This window comes from Xiphophorus couchianus, chromosome 19, assembly GCF_001444195.1.
Source record: "Xiphophorus couchianus chromosome 19, X_couchianus-1.0, whole genome shotgun sequence".
NCBI classification, from domain to species: domain Eukaryota; kingdom Metazoa; phylum Chordata; class Actinopteri; order Cyprinodontiformes; family Poeciliidae; genus Xiphophorus; species Xiphophorus couchianus.
The window spans coordinates 22,503,939-22,520,269 of record NC_040246.1 but is presented as its reverse complement, the minus strand read 5'-3'; the positions used below and the strand labels follow the sequence as shown (position 1 = coordinate 22,520,269).

General features: G+C 36.9%; 2 protein-coding genes across 8 annotated transcripts in view; both read left to right on the top strand.

Moving 5' to 3' along the window:
* The window catches only part of mboat2a (membrane bound O-acyltransferase domain containing 2a), a 28,762-nt gene extending 22,649 nt beyond the window's left edge, over positions 1–6,113 (top strand). Inside the window, exons 11-13 of the mRNA XM_028000761.1 lie at positions 636–768; positions 1,923–2,074; positions 3,406–6,113. Of these exons, the coding sequence (XP_027856562.1) occupies positions 636–768; positions 1,923–2,074; positions 3,406–3,571 (451 nt within the window). The 3' untranslated portion in view covers positions 3,572–6,113. The remainder of the gene's footprint in view (positions 1–635; positions 769–1,922; positions 2,075–3,405) is intronic.
* A 973-nt stretch (positions 6,114–7,086) lies between these two features.
* Positions 7,087–16,331, top strand: part of kidins220a (kinase D-interacting substrate 220a) — a 55,671-nt gene continuing 46,426 nt past the window's right edge. For 3 of the 7 annotated variants that reach the window (XM_028000752.1, XM_028000751.1, XM_028000750.1), the window contains exons 1-4: positions 7,089–7,315; positions 13,375–13,523; positions 14,196–14,294; positions 14,814–14,912. In XM_028000752.1, coding sequence (XP_027856553.1) covers positions 13,392–13,523; positions 14,196–14,294; positions 14,814–14,912 — 330 coding nt within the window. In that variant the 5' untranslated portion in view covers positions 7,089–7,315; positions 13,375–13,391. Of the gene's footprint in view, positions 7,335–9,944; positions 10,034–13,374; positions 13,524–14,195; positions 14,295–14,813; positions 14,913–16,331 lie in introns of those variants that run through there. The other 4 variants (XM_028000746.1, XM_028000749.1, XM_028000747.1 and 1 more) reach the window with 3 other exon arrangements.

The following is a 16,331-nucleotide window of genomic DNA, read 5'->3' as shown; positions in this document are numbered from 1 at the left end:
TGGGGTTTTCTGTATTCTGCACAGAGTTCAAGCAATGAAGAGCAACATAAAGTTTTAAATTAAAATATAATAACAATAACAGGTATATTTAATGTCCACATCAGAATCACAATAAAACTATCTGTAATATGTTTTTCCTGTAATTTTCTGCAAATATTAAAATAGAAGAAAATCAGTCCATCCCCTCTTTCCAAAAGATTTATTTTTCTTTATTTTAAAACCTAAAAGTAGAAATAAGAACCTGGTTCATTTCAAAGGACACAAAAATATCCTATAATAAATATTTTTATAAAATAACACACCATCTTTTTCCAAAATATCATGTAACAATTGTTGTTCTAATTTAGTTTTTTTTTTGTTGGCTTTTTAAATTACAAGGGTTGCTGACATCTGAAATAGACTAAAATATATACACACTCCTACTAATATTCAATTCATTTCTAAATGTATGTTTTTATTTGAGCCTGTATGTATAATTTTGTATAATTTCCCTTTATTAAAATCTCTAAATTAAAATGGATTTATCCCTGTAAACCTTTGAGTAAAACTGTAACTTTGCTAATTAGCTTAGCTATTTCTGCTGATATTTCCTGAGTTTTTTGTGAGCCCTGAATGCACCGTGTCGTCTTCCTCAGAGTTTGCTACGAGCGTTGCCCCGTCAACCCGACGGCCGCCACCTTCCTGCTGTCGGCCATGTGGCACGGCGTCTACCCCGGCTACTACCTGACCTTCGTCACCGGCATCGGGATGACCATGGCCGCCCGCGCCGTGAGTTCACTTTCCTCCTTTAGCACCAAATGTTTTCCAGAAGCTACTTGAAATTTTCACAAATCCACATTCAGGTCGCTGGAAGAAAAAGATGCAGTTTCCCCCCAAGAAATGAAAGAAAAAGAAAAAAAATCTGAAAAGTGTGGTGTGCATTTATATTTAGTCCTTCAAACGCCTGGCTCACATGACAAGACTTTTATTCCGATTTTTGGGACGGCTCTAAAGATTATCTTAACTTTTTAAAATATTGTATGTTTTGTTTATTGTTTGGAAAGTAAAAGATTCTTTTTTTAAACACAGGAAAAATGCAAAATTTATTTTGAAGTTTCGGATCTAAAATAAATAACAACCTTTTTCTACAAAAAATTATTTTAAAAAATGTCACACTGTTGTATTTGCTTAATTTTAGGTGTTTTTTCTCTTTTCTTGGCCCATGAACACTTTTGACTCGACAATTTTGTCGGAATAAAAGTCAGGGTTAGTCGGATCATTTTTCACGTAAAATTATTTGTCCAAATCTCTGCAGTGACTTTTTTTTCAGCCAAGTCTGCTTTAAAATAATTTACTAAACTAGTGTTTTCAAACTATTTATTTTGCTGAAATCTTTTAACATTTTTTAAATAAGTTTTGGATCTAAAATATTTTACATGCCAAGAACAAATGTGGCCTTGTTTTTAGTTGTTTTTTTAAAACTTTGCTTGTGTAGTTCCTAGTAAAATAAATTATTTTCTTTTAATAAGGCAAACATGCAAAATCCATTTTTAAGTTTGGATCCTCTATGAGTAACGCTCCTGTCCTGCAAAAGAAATCTGATCAATTTAATTTCTTGGTTTTTATTTCTGTTTTCTTTTTTTAGTTTCCCTTTTGTACAAATAAAAACATCAGATTACTTTATTTGCTGGATTTTTATGTATTGTTTTGGTACAAAAAGTTTGGACACCTCTGACCTAGAAAAGGTTGACCCAGTTACTGCATAAAGTTAATGATCCTACTGTCTTCTGCCTGAGAGATCTCAGATGGAGAAACGGGAGACGCTCATTTAATGAGCAGACATGTTTGGATTTGTCAAACCGGGTCGTTTAGCTCGTTTGCTGTAGTTTACTAGGAACTGAATGAATGCAATTTAAAGTTTTAAATATGTTCCTCTCCTTTAGGTACGGCACAACATCAGACCGTACTTCTTGGTCTCTGACTCGCACAAGCACGTCTATGATGTCATCACGTGGGCTAGTACGCAGGTTGCCATTTGTTACACGGTGGTGCCGTTCGTCTTGCTCGCTGTTGGACCCTCGCTAAAGTTCTACAGGTACGTGTTGTTTATATTTTAACTGCTAACCTCTGCTGGGAATGAGAGGAATTAATCATCTGGATCTCTGCTGGGAGGCTGCAAGACAGATTAATGGGAGGAAATAAAACGGGCCGAGTCGGTGCTGGGACATAGAGACCTGGTCATTGGCGATTAGCTGTCAGACAGGTGGTGTAAAGAAAGCAGGCTAACCCTTGAGCCAACTCCTCAGGTTAACCTTTGCCTTCCTCCTTGGCACATAATTCATGAAATGGTTGAAATGTTTCACAGAGAATTGAGAAAACATCATCAGCTCCCACTGATAGGCTGAGTTAATGGAATCATTATTATAACCTTTTCAGGAAGAATAAAATGTATTCAATATATGAAACACTTAGGTTTTTGAGTGTGCTTTAAAGAAATGCTAACAAAATACATGATATGGTGCAGCGGTGAGCACACCTCTGCTAAACCGCTAATAATTTAATTTAGCTCACTTAGCTTCCCCTAAATATTTTTTTCCAGATAAATTTTGAAATTCTGATTTATTTGCCTATTTTGTAAACTTTCAGTTGGATAAAGTTTGACATCTATTTCAAAGTTTTGTTTATTGACTGTTAAGAATTCCTCAAGTATTCAGATGTTTGTATTCATGCTTTTATTTTGAAGTCTATTTACACAGCAGCTCCATTTCCTCTCCTCACCTCCTCTCTTTTTTCCCTTCAACAACTTTATTTAAACCAAGAAACATACATTAACAAAATAAAAAAACACAGTAGAAAGAAATATATAAACATAAATACAATATCTAAGGGCAATATAGAACATAGAAAGCTACTTTGTCAAAATTAAAATGGTGTTTGAGGGTTGTAGTCTTTCAATGTCAAATATAATTTGATTTGAAGTTAGCACATTAGCATTAGCTTTCACTTAATACTGTTGGCGTAGTGCTTTAGCATTAGCTCCTGCTAAATACTGTGTGGTTGTAGCCGTTTAGCATTAGCGGAACCAAATTTATAATTTGCGCTTTAGTGTTAACATAACTAACTTTATAGTTAGCTGTCTCCACCACTGCTCTGGTGTTACTTCAGTCATTTACTTCCATTTAACTAAATTAGCTTGATTTTTGTTACATGCTACTTCAATCACAGACTATAACTTGACATCAAATAAGATAGAGGCAGCAGAGTAAGAAATACTGCCACCTGCAGGTGGGAGTTAGCATCACTTAAACCCAATGTTTGTTTTTGACCATTTTTGCACAATTGTGGAATCAAAAACTGTCGGCAAACTGTGATTGTCTAGAGATTTTGTTAAAATGCCATTTATGATGCAGTTTTTTGTCCTTGCAGCTCGTGGTACTTTTGCTTGCACCTCCTGTGTCTCCTCGTGGTTCTGGTTCTGCCCGTCAAATCGAGACGCCGGCAGGCCAGAGCGAAGGAAGACGCTGCACAGGACGAGCAGCGCGACCACAGCAGCACAGACAACAACTGCAACCGGAAAGACAAATCCACATGAGACCGCCGGCATGTCACAAGCTACACCTGGACCGGGTCGGGTCCCATTACCTAACCAAGAACCCAAAAAAACACTCTGAGGAAAAAAAACACAAAACTACTAGTAGCAACATGGAGGACAGCCGTCACTCTGCTGACGTGGATTAAAGACCAACAGGAAGTAATCTGGTGACTTTAGTGCTGCCTTAAACCCTCTACAGGTAAGGACGTCAGGATGGGGTGGAGTTCCTCAGGGCAGACAGGAAGTATGTGGAGGGTTTTTGTCATTGGAACAGGAAGTTCGTCATTTGGAAAGAAAAACTTTATTATCAGCTGCCAATTTTGAACAGGCCTTATGATCTTTGAATGGTTTCATTTCTTCATTTTTTTTATTTTTGAGAAGAGTTCACGTCGTGTGTTTCATATTTAGCCGTTTGTGACGACGCTATTTGAAATACATTCTTAGTGTTTTTTTTCTTTTTGGGAAGATTTGTCTCTAAAACGACAGAGAGAATAGAGTCTTCTGTTCCGGATTCCTGTCTGTTTGTTCTGTGCGTTTTGGATCCATGAGTTTATTTGAGAAACAGTTAAAGGGAGTTTTGATTTGCTCACAACAGGCTTCCGTTTTTTTCCAAACACATTTTCTCACATATTTGAAATGTTACAACCTCAAACTAAAGTGGGTTTAATTGGATTTTTATATGATAAATAAACACAAAGTAGTGCATAGTTGTGAAGTGGAAAAATTTAATCAGTTTTTTATTTATTATGTATTGGGTCATTGCAGATCACAAACTTCTCAATTATTTTTCTGTATTTACTAGAAAAAACTCTTTTTGTTATGAAGTTGTACATTTCCAGGGGGGAAATGATCATTTTTCATGATTAAAGGCATAAAGTTGCACATTTAAAAGCGAACTGGACCAGCAGGCAGTTTTTAACAGGTTCCAAGCCCACAAGCTAAGGGTTTGATCTGGGTTCGCTGCATCGGAACATCTTCTGGGTCCAGATTCGATGCAGTCATGTTGCAGCTTCTTCCTGTCTGGTTTCCTGGATCCTGATCGAGGCGTTCATGGTGACTCTGGACCTGGAAAATGTGGAGCTGCACAGGCAAAGAGCCCAGATGTACCACTTAGCTTTCTGGGTCGGGCTTAGAACCCATTAAAAACGGCCTGCTCCTCTAGTTTAGTTCTAAAATCAGACATTTTATGGCTTTAATCACAGAAAATAATCCTTTTTTTCTCACAAAGTTGCAACGTTCTAACATCAAAGAAAAACAAGTGTTTTAATTTTGATTAAGTTAAATTAATAACATGACCTCCTGTTTTTTTGTTTGTTTTATTCCTAATCCTCCGTTGTATTATTCTGCTTACCTGAGTCAGTAATTCATTTTTTGTTGTGTCTTTACCAGCCTTGAGCATCTATAAACTCAAACTGTTCTTCAAGTCATGCCCCAGATTCTCAATTGCAGTTAGTTTCGGACTTTGACTAGGCCATTCCAACACATGATCTTCATTGGATGCTCTCCTTGTCTGGTTTAACACTTTTAGAAATGACGTCTTGGCAGTTTTGCAGTTTATTCCACTTTACGGTTATACACTGCTTTATGTTGCTCCATCAAAGGAAATCCCATTAAAAAGTTTCTAAATGTAACATGATAAAATGTAAAAAAAAAAAAGTAAATTATAGATTAGCTGTGTTATTTCCATCACTTTTTTGATTAAGTGTTTAGCTTTTTATCTTAAAAATCTAACCGCAGTCTAATTGGATTAATGCGTTGGCGTGCTAAATGCATAAATCTCTGAGGAAATGTGACATGTTTTATTAAAACGTGATGTAACCTCTGGAGTCCAGAGCCAGCCGGTGCCATGAATGGTTTTATTTTTATATTGTGAACATCTAATGTTCGGGTCAGGGTGCATTTTACTGCAGGGTCAATGAGACACTGTTTCCTTTTGCTGTTTTTGCTGCATCGTTCATCTGAAACCTTCCAGATTTCTGATCTGATGTTGGTTCTGTTTCTGGAGGTATTTCTGTTAAAATAGTATAAAAGAGATTGAAACTGATGGTTCCTGTTATTCTTCTTTAAAGTTACAGATTATTTAAAAAGCAACAAAGCAGCAGAAGTGAAGTCTTTCGGTGTGGATCTGTTTGCGGGGTTTTTTTCTCTAACATTTCCATATTCCTGCCATAACTCTGTGTGTTTACCATTCTTGTGTTCTGTCAATGTTGATTGTGATTTCAAAGGAACCCATGTTCTGTAGCGCGGCCCACCGGCAGGAGGAGAGAGACGCCGTCGCTACAAACGCAGCGGCTGCAGCGGCTGCAGCACTGCATAGCCACATATACCAGCAGATCAATGCAAACGGCTCCATACGTCCAAAGTGCCAAATCAGAAACGGCGCATCTTGTTTTAGAGAGTGTGTGTGTAGAGGTGTGTGTGTGTGCGCCAGACTAATATAATGGGTATTTTTGTGTCAGAAGGAAATTTATCAAACTATTTGTATAACAGTGGAGTACATTCTGATGTGGCGAAATAAAGAGAAATTATTTTTAAACACTAATCCTGTTGGATGTGGAAATGTTTTCCTTTTTTTGTCTAGTGAGAAAAAATATCAGTTTTTAACTATACATGCATCCATCTTTTGTTCAAAATGTACATTAAAAACAGGCTATTTACAATACATGAAAATAAAAACATGTAAATATTAGCAGAAATGTCTTCTCTTAGATGTAAAACTGCAAATAACGGCATTTTATTTGTAGAACTCAGAGAAAATCAGCTGAACTTCACACTTGACATTTTAAAATTTTGAAAGTTTGTGTTTGAGAAGTTTTCTCAAACTTCGAGATCCAATACAGCCGCTCATAGCCTGTGGTTATAATGCTACATGTAGTGTCTGCAGCTCTAAGCTGAAAAAATTAAAAATAATGTGTTGGAGCACTAGAGCAAAGCTAAAAAATAAAGTCATTGCAAGATAAAGGTTATACAAGAATAAATTTGAAAATATATGAGGAAAAAAGTAATAATTCCAGAATTGAGTTGTATTTCCAAAATAAGGTCATATATTTGGAAAAGGAGGTAATGAGAAATTTCCAGGAAGAATAATTAAATCAAATTCAGTTTATTTACCGGAATATAGCACTAATGCCCAACAAATATCTCCAGGCACTTTACAAAAAAAAAAAAAGAAAATCCAGTCATGATGAGGCAGTCTTGTCAGAAACAGAAAATGCTTTGCTTTTTTAAAGCTTTTTCTTATAATGGCACAACTTTCTTCTGGTAAAATTGCACCTCTGTTGTCGTAACATAAGTATTTATCCTTGTATAAATTAATTCTCATAATATTATGTCTTTATTCTTGAAATAATTTTTTTCTCAGCCTGGACCAGAAGTCTTAAAATTCACTTCGAACAATGGCTACTGGGGCGTGGCCATTTTGGAATTCCTCCTACTTTCTAAATTTTTTTCTCCTACTGACCGCCGTTAACTCGGGTGTGACGTCATCCCCAGGTCCGAGTTCCGAGGTAAACCGAAGGCAGCCATAACCCGTGAGGTGGGGGCTCCGGTGTAAAGCCGAAGGTTCCGCCTCTGTAAACAAAGCAAGAGGAACCAGGCGGAGCCTCCGTCACATTTGTGGTTCAGTAGCAGGTTACAGTTAACTCTAGTCTCCCCAAACATGTCTTGATTAAGAAAAAATAACATTTAGCTGGATTCAACCGGCAGGAATAACTTAAAAGGCGGGAACTGAGCATCCGTGTGTAGGTAAGAAAACCATTGTTTGGTGAGTTTAGTTGTTTTTAAAGCTCATTAAATATTGAAAACAGTTGTAACCTGTTGGATAGCTAGCTTCTACTCCACTTTATTGTCACTTTTAGTTTAAGTCGTTACTTCCTGCTACAGAAACAACGGGGTAACCACTGTGTTTGTAACACCCCTCTTAAAACGCTTCGCCGTTGGGTCGTTTTAAGCCGCTGTAAAGGGGCAGCCGTATGTTGGCTGCCTGACAGATGTTTGACGAGCTCCAGAGCCGCTGTCAGAGAGGGAACCCTGGCTAATGTTGTCTGGAAACACGGCATAAAGTTTAATAATAATCTCTAAGCCTCCTGTTACGATGGTAACTCGTTGCACCGACTTTTTGTCAGTTTAGCAGCGCCGGTTTATGTGTTAATATCTTGTTGAAGTAACCAGTTTCATCACAGCTAAACTAAATTAAATAAATGTAATAAGGTCATGTTTGTGGTTGTAGTTGACCCGCAGATTGGTATGTACCAAGGAACTGAATCCTCAGCGGTTTCATGCCCGCATGACTTGCCATAAAGAGCTGACTGGTTAAATTTAGAGATCCTATCCAGTGTTGCCTGGCCATACTTAAGCTGAACTGGACACAATTTCAGTTTTTTCTGTTCATATATACTGATTTGTTATATTGTTTACACTCCAGATAAAACCTGCAACATATTTTCACACCCATTGACCTTGTTCACATTTTGTCTTGTTCCAACCACCTTACAGCGCATCATATCTAGGTTGTTACTTTGACTGGGCCATTCCTATTCTTCCACATTAATATGCCTTAGTTTAAACCATCCCATAAAATCTCTGTTTGTATGTTTAGGATGATTGTCCTGGTGGAAGATTGAATACTTACAGCAGCTCAAATTTGTCCAGGTTTTCATTTGGAAAAATAATTCAATGGCATAATTTTGTGTCCAGTTCATTCTGCTTTGTAATAATCTATCAGATTAAATGTGAATGTAGATCATACACGTCTATGCAGTTCTCTTTGAAACACAGATGGGAAAAAATGCCCTAAGTCAATGTTTTAAAATCTTATTTGACCCTTAAGACCAAATCCAGATACGAGTTCAAAGTTCAAGTCATGTGTAATACTTTAACAAGAACATTTTCCATTTTTTAAAATCTGTTTGTAGCTGAGTTAGTGAGCTTCAGGTTGTCTTATTTCCAGTTGACTGTGATGTAATCAAATCAAAGTTTTAGCTCATTTTTCTACGTTCACACAGAATGGGACTAAAGTCTGACTTTTTACAATCGTCTGATCTGCTGTTCTGATCTTTTCACCCAGAAAAGTACAACCAGTGCCATTTCCATATGTGGACCGAAATCCGACAGTTCTCACCGTGTCTGCTGTCTGAACGGTCATACTGCATTTTATCCGACTTTTACGTCGTTGACCTGAGACACACGTCATAATTGTGCACCAGAAGAAGCCAGGCGGTAAATCTGGATGTAAATAACGGCTGAAAATTATAGTTCTGAAATTATGAAAGCAGTCTGTGACGTCACGTTCTTCTTCTGCCGCTCACACAGAAGTTTGATTATGAATGAAAGACCAAAAACCCAAATTTCTGATATTCTAAATAGGAATTTAGAATCATTTAAAAGTCGTGTTTCATCTGAATCATCTGGGGTTTAAAGTATGGTGGAAACGATTAATCATGATTAATCGATTATTGAAATAATGGTGAACTACTTTAGGAATCGGTTAATTGTTAACTGGAGTATAGAAACTCAAAAAAATGCTAATTTTCTAAAAGAATAACACAGTCGGAGCAGTAATAAACCCACAACTGTAAAAAATATAGTTCATTTAAGGTGTACAACCTTCTTTGTCTGTAAATATTTTCCACCCTGAACTCCATTTTTAGCTTCACACGGTTCAAATCCTGTAAATAAGATTTCCTATTAGGCACATTTTCTGATCCGGTTATCAGTTGGTAAATCTAAAATCACCCGATCAGCTCTGCGCTGTACTGATGTGAAATCAGACAGAAAATGTTGAGCTTCTCACATTGTTGTAGCTGCAGATGGATCTTTTGCTACAAATCAAGTGTTCACTAAACGAATGCCGTTGTTTCATTTTAGGCAATAAAATGTTTCATTCATACACGTTTTATTTAATTTTCCATCAATACTTTGTAGATGTTTTTTTTGTTTATTTTTTCTGTATGATTCCTAAATGTATGATCAGTCGGTTTTATTCTTGGATTATATTTTTTTCTGTCCTGTTTGAGTGGAGGCTTTATGGGAAGACAGTTGAACTTTTGCCTCCTCTGCACTATTATTACTTTTTGTATTCTATTAAATGACATAAACTAAACTGTCTTACTATTTAAAAAGGAATTTAATTATTTGTGTATTTGCATCCTTTGACGTATTTTTAATATTGCATATAAAAGGCTTAATGAAAACCTGCAGAATGTGCTAATTTTACTGTCCGATTAATGGGATAAAACAATTGGCAGATTAGCTGAAATGGTCAGTAGCTGCAGTTTGAAGCTTTTCTTGGACAGGACGGGAGTCTCTATTGTGTCGGGAAGAGCTGGGCGTGCCTCCAGCCCCTCATCTAATATTCAGCCGGTACTTAAAGCGGGGGATGCTGAGCGTGAGCCGCCACTGCTGGCTGAACTGGGCAGGAAGTCAGATTTGATCTTGAACTGGTAACTTTACTCCTCCACACAGGTAAGAGCTGTAATTATCTGAGATTTCATCTTGTTCAATAGTTTGAGAAGCTTGTTTGTAGTTGGCATTGTGACCCACCCATTGTGCTGGGAGAGATGAGGAAGAGGAGGGCGTGTCAACAGGCTGCCGTCACTGTAAACAAAGCCTTTTCTCTGTTTCCTGATTTTATTCTCATCGTTGTGATCTGGAAAGCAGCTGGCAGGTGATCGCTGAGTGGAGAAGGAGAGAAAACAGTTTGTTCTGCAGATAAGGATTGATCTGTTTCTGAATTTGGCTGAACTGCTGGGGCCTTTGTACCGGCGGCCATGTGACTCTGAGTGTGAGGGAGCGTTAACCTGAGCAGGATTACAGCAGGAAATCCTGCTGGTTGTTTGGTGAAACCCTCAGAATGAGGCTCATTAATTCAGATGCTCTCTGTGCAGGAAGTGAGTCTGATTATGGAGGATGGGCAGAACTTTATGAATCATTAATGAGCCGTTTATCGATCCAACTACAGCACAGAACAGCAGATTCATTAATGTATTTGGGACACAATGTCTGAAATCTTAAAATTAAAATTAAAAAGCAATTAAAAACAATTTAAAACATAAAAATGAATTTTGATTGAGTTTTTTGTTTCTAATTTTTTTCTTTTTCTGAGTTTGTAACATATAGAATGTATTAAAAAAATACATAAAAGTGTTTGATGAAGGCACTTTATCAGCTGGTTGAGATTTTCAGTTGTTTCTGATGGGCCACAAAGTTTTTATTCATGTTTACTATTAAAATTGCAAAAAACATTCAATTTTTTCTTATTTCCTGTGCAAAAAATTAGAATAGTATGATTTTTGTAGAAAAAAGACCTATAAACCTTTTCAGGTAAAAATATTTTTCTAGCTTTTTTTGGTGTGTTTTTTCAGTAACAAGGACAGAATATGGATCATTTTTGCTTTACTTACCCAAGTTTACTAAATCGCTGTGGCAATTTTTTAAATATTTTTTTTAGAAAAAAATATTGGATGTTTGTGGTCCTGTTTGTTGTTAAAATAAATGAAAAGCAAAAGACATGCTTGATAAAAGATGTTAACATTGAGGAAACACTGAAAATTGTACCATAAAATTTTTTTTTAACTTGTATCTGCTCCAGCTGTTTAGTCGCTGATTTCCATCAAATTATCATGCAAATTTTGAGAAAACTTTTAAAATTTCACCAAAAAGAAATAAAGCGAATTAGCTGTGTTTCCATCTGGTTTGGAGCGAACCGACCAGATGGATTACGTCAGAAGTTGACGCTACGCATGGCTGTAATAACGTAAAACTTCACTACGTTAGAAATTATTCTGTATCTTACGACAGAACATTAGAGTTCAGCGAAGAAAAAATTAAACAAAATTCAGGCAAAAATTGCATGAGAAAAAGTTGTAATGATAAAGTACTTTTTTGGAAAACTCAAAAATCACCTCAAACAATCAGAAAAACATTTTCAATTATTCAATTATTTTACATTTTGACATTTCCTTTATTTTTTCTACGGAGCCCCATAAGGGACATGCAGGAACTTTTTCTTTAGCGTTTCCTTGCTGTCATGTACTAGTCAGTTCCTGCGGTATCTTGAACACTGAAAGTCTTTCTGCTTTTCCATGAATGTTCATATCTTCTTAGTGAGATATCTAAAGTTTTATATCTTTTTCTATAAATGCAAAAGCAAAGCAGGTCAAACTTGGGCCTCCATATATTCTAAGATGTAAACAGAAACGTTCCGTAAGAAGGGAAAAAATGCATTCAAACTTTTTAAAACTACTTTGGAGTTATTTTCAAAGGGTAATAAACTCATCTGATAGTTCTGATTGTATCTTTTTTGTGTTGTTAGTCTGAACGGTTCATAAATGGCTGTTTAATGCACAGCCCCATCTCAGCCTTACACAAACAAACATAAACTAAACATAAGTTAATCAATCAATTTTTAGTCAGTTTTTTGAACCAGTTAGGAGTGTATAAACATGTTTTTACTTTATTAACTTGACATTTTCTGTCACTGTAAAAGTTTACAAAATAGAACTGGCTGCATTTTCAACTCAAAAGAAACAAACTGTCCTTTATAGTGTTCCGTACTTTTCTAATGCAATTCTTCAAAAATAAGCATTAAAAAACATTAATCGAAACTCAGCTAGTCATGAACTTTGAGGACCGCCCAAGATCCTTCCAAAGTCCACAAATGGGGCCGCGGCCCCCACTTTGGACACCCCTGGCTCGGGTAGAAAGCAGCTGGGCTTCTTTTCTTTTCAGGAAGGAGGAAAAGTTTCTACTGAAGCCTCCATAAATGATTAGATGATTGTTTTTCTTCTCCTGGTTCAGCTGCTGCAGATGAAATCCCTGAAGCGAGCTTTGTGTTGTTATTTTTCAGTAATAATCCTGCTGCTACTTTTCTCTGTCTGCTCAGTAAATTGTTGCTCAGCTTTGTAGCACTTGTAGTTTTGTTTCTTTCCTGAATACAAAGTTCAGAGCGACCCACTTCTGGCTGCACACGGTCTGCTGCGCCGGCTGCATCTAAATACCAAAGTTTGGAGTCTGTTGTTTGACTTCTGGCTTGTTTGGCTTTCTTTAATGGGGCTTCGTTAAACGAGCAGACCGCCTCAACCAAACAGAAGAGCTAACGAGCTCCTGTTAGCGCACTGCTAGCGCTAATGAGGGATTTATGGGTATTTATGCTTTGTTTTTACAGAAGTTTTCATGTCATGATGTTTGTTTCAAGTATTTTAATTGTTTTTACTGTGGATTCTTGAAAAAGTATTCATATCCTCATGAGTTTATCCACATTTTGTCACGCTTTTGTCTGTATTTTTGGGGGATTTTTTGTGTAGCAATCACCTGTATACTGACTCTACTTAATAAATAAATTTGGTGCAACCAGCTGCAGAGATCCTCAGGCTAAAGGCCTGTTTGGATTTTGCACTGGTTTGTGTTGGTTTATCAAAGAAAATCCCAATAAAATCAATCAAAGTCTTCATGTGAGATGCCGTGAGAGAAAGTTTAAGAGGTATGAATATTTCTGCACTGTAGTTCTGACTTTGCCAAAACTATAAAGAAAGATTCAGCAACAGTTTTTTTGCCGGGGGTGAATCGATTAATTAGATTAATCGATTACTAAAATAATCGTCAACTAATTTGGTAATCCATTAATCTTTTATTGGAGTATATTGACTCAAAAAGCCAATTTGCTTTAAGAACAACATATTAGCATAAAAAAATTTAAACATTTTGCGTTTAAGTAAATAAAACCTTCTTTGTTTGTAAATATGTTCTGTAACAGAATTCCTCCTGTGGCGCTTTTAGCTTCACCTGGATCAAATTCTGTGTTTCAGGAGTTTAGCCGGTCGCCATGGAAACCACCACCTCCCTGAAGATGACCTCTCTGGTGGTCCAGAGTCTGTTCAGCTACGTGGAGGAGGACAACCTGGCCGCCCTCCAGACTCACCTGGACAAGTTCAGAGACGTGGACTGCAGGAGCGACGTGAGTCAGAACCGCTGGTCGGACCTCTCCGCGTTTGGGTTCCAATGCAACAGCGTTTGCTCCGGCGCTACATTACCAGGAGCAAATTAGATCCCAAAGAGTTCCTTAGAATTTAGATTCACTTTTAAATTCTAAATGTGTCAAGAATTTAAAGGATTCTAAAACAATTCTTAGAATTTTTGAGAATTTAAATTATTCAAATTTGAATAATTCCAAAAATGTCTTTAAATTTAAATTAAATTTGCATTTGCTTTTAAATTGAGAGAAATTTCAATTAAATAAATTTCAGTTTCTTCAAATGACAAATTTCAAGTTAAATTCAGCTCAGAAAGTTCATTTAAATTTCTGAGTTAAATTACTGAGAATAAGTAGTTGATAAAATTGTCATTTAAAAAATTAAATAAAAAATAAATTTTAAAATAAAACATAGAGAAAATATGAACTGATCTCTTCCATGCGATGCTGCATTGTTGCAGTAATTCATGCAAAAGGAGCCCAGACCAGGAACAGAGTGTAGTATCCTCCGAACTCATTAGCTGAATGCCACTTCAGAACCTTTATCCCTCCACCAAACTTTCCATGAATATGCTTGGATTCAGGACTTGATTTCAGTGTTTATTTAAATTATTTTTTTCATGTATCGGCGTTAAAACCCGGCATTTCTGTTTGCAGAACGGACAGACGCCACTGATGGTGGCAGCAGAGCTGGGCAGCCTGGAGATCGTCCAGGAGCTGATCAGGAGGGGCGCCACCGTCGACATGGACGACGTGGTGAGCATCACACACACACACCTGAAGACACACACACACCCCGACACACACCTGGTGAACATCACACACACACCTGGTAAACATCACACACACACACCTTTCGATGGCGTAGCGGCGAGTGGAAAGCAACCTGCTCTGATGTTTGATGATGTCACCAGTCAGTTATTATGAGCCATCATGACCTCTCATTACAGCTGAAGTCATCGGTTCACCAGCCGACACCCTTCACACTCCAGCTCATTCATTTACTCTCTCCCTCACACACACACACACACACACACACACACCCCACCGTCTCCTGACCTGCCATTACACCAGATCACTCCGGCTTACTACAGGAGAACAGGAAGGTTCTGGTCGTTTCTCTGTTTGCATTTCTGTCTGACTCTGAGTCGCGATGCGGCACCGGGTTTCCATGAGCACCTGGTACGACCAGCTGGTAGGTATCGGCACCTGGCTGGGTCCTGAGCCGGGTCCGGGTCTGTTTCCGTCAAAGTAACGGCTCGGCGCTGTGTGCAGGACTGCTGGACGGCGCTGATCTCCGCCGCTAAGGAGGGACACCTGGAGGTGGTGAGGGAGCTGCTGGAGAGCGGCGCCAACCTGGAGCACCGAGACATGGTGAGGAGAAACTAAAACTCCAACGTACTTTTAATCAAAAGTAAAAAGTATCTGTCCAAGAAATTACTCAAGTAAAAGTAAGAAAGTATTTAACTGATGAAAACAATCATCTAACATGGAAAAATCAGATGGAGCAAAATATAAATATAAAGATATAAATATAAAAAAATATAAAGTTAAGTGGAAATTTTTGTATTGAATGAAAATGATTCAACATATTTTCACTCAAGTAAAGTAAAAATGTATTTGGTAAAAAGGCGACTCAAGTACTGAGTAACTGATGAAAACAATTATTTAATATATAAAAACTGCTTCATCAGATGGACCAAAATATAAAGTTAAGGGGAAAGTTTTGTATTTTAAGGACCAAAATAAAAATACCTTTATTCTTGTATTATAACAACTATTTTTGTAATACTACATCTTTAACGTCGTACAACTTTATTCTTGGAATATTATGACTTTATTCTCCTATTATCGCAACTTCTCATCTTATTGTTATTTATTGTTGTAATATTCTAATTTCATTCTTGTTATGACTTTGTTCTCGTGTTAGGCACTAAAATCAGCTTTATATTTTACCAGTGGTGAGCACAGCTAGCCAAAACGTTAGCTTCACTAACCGCTAATTTGCTAAACAAGAATCTTAGCCACGCTAATGCTAAACCGCTAAACACATTAAAAAGTTAGCAGAGGCTAATGCTAACCATTAAGACGATTGTCTCTCAGTTTGTCACATCTGAGCTGGTGTGAGACTCCATTTTTTTGACGATTTTGAAACATTTTATTATTTAAAGTTGTATAAATATGATGGAAAAAGTTAAAAACGTGATGAAACAAAGTTCATCTAGGTCATGAAAATGGGTGATATTTAATGTCAATAATTGGTTTTTATTTATTTATTTTTTGCCAGTTGTTTGTTGATTCTTGCGTTGTGTGTGAATTGTGAGACAGTTATTTTTTGTTTTTGGGCATGTGCACCGACTGATGGCACCCTATGAATTTCGTTGTCCTTGTGACAATGACAATAAAGATTTATCTTATCTTATCTATCTTTAAAAGACTCACAGATGGCGTCCATCTTGAAAAATAAACTGGAGTACTTATGATAAAATCTCTATACCAGTATGTTTTTTAGAAAACTAAAGCTAAATATTGATTAAAAAATGTACCTAAATTCTGACATGCTCACGTTTTGGGAGCTTAATATTTTCTCTTCTGTTGGATGTGGCGCCTCAGTTATGACTGAACAATCTAATTCACTTTCTCCAAAATGGACATGAAATTAGATTAGTTTCTGTTCTCCTTTCTAATAGAAAATCCATCCACTTAAATCCGGCTGCCATGGCGCTCATGTTTGTTTCTGAGATAAGGAAAGCCAGACAGTCGCTGCTTCCTGAACTGTTTTTTAATTTTTCA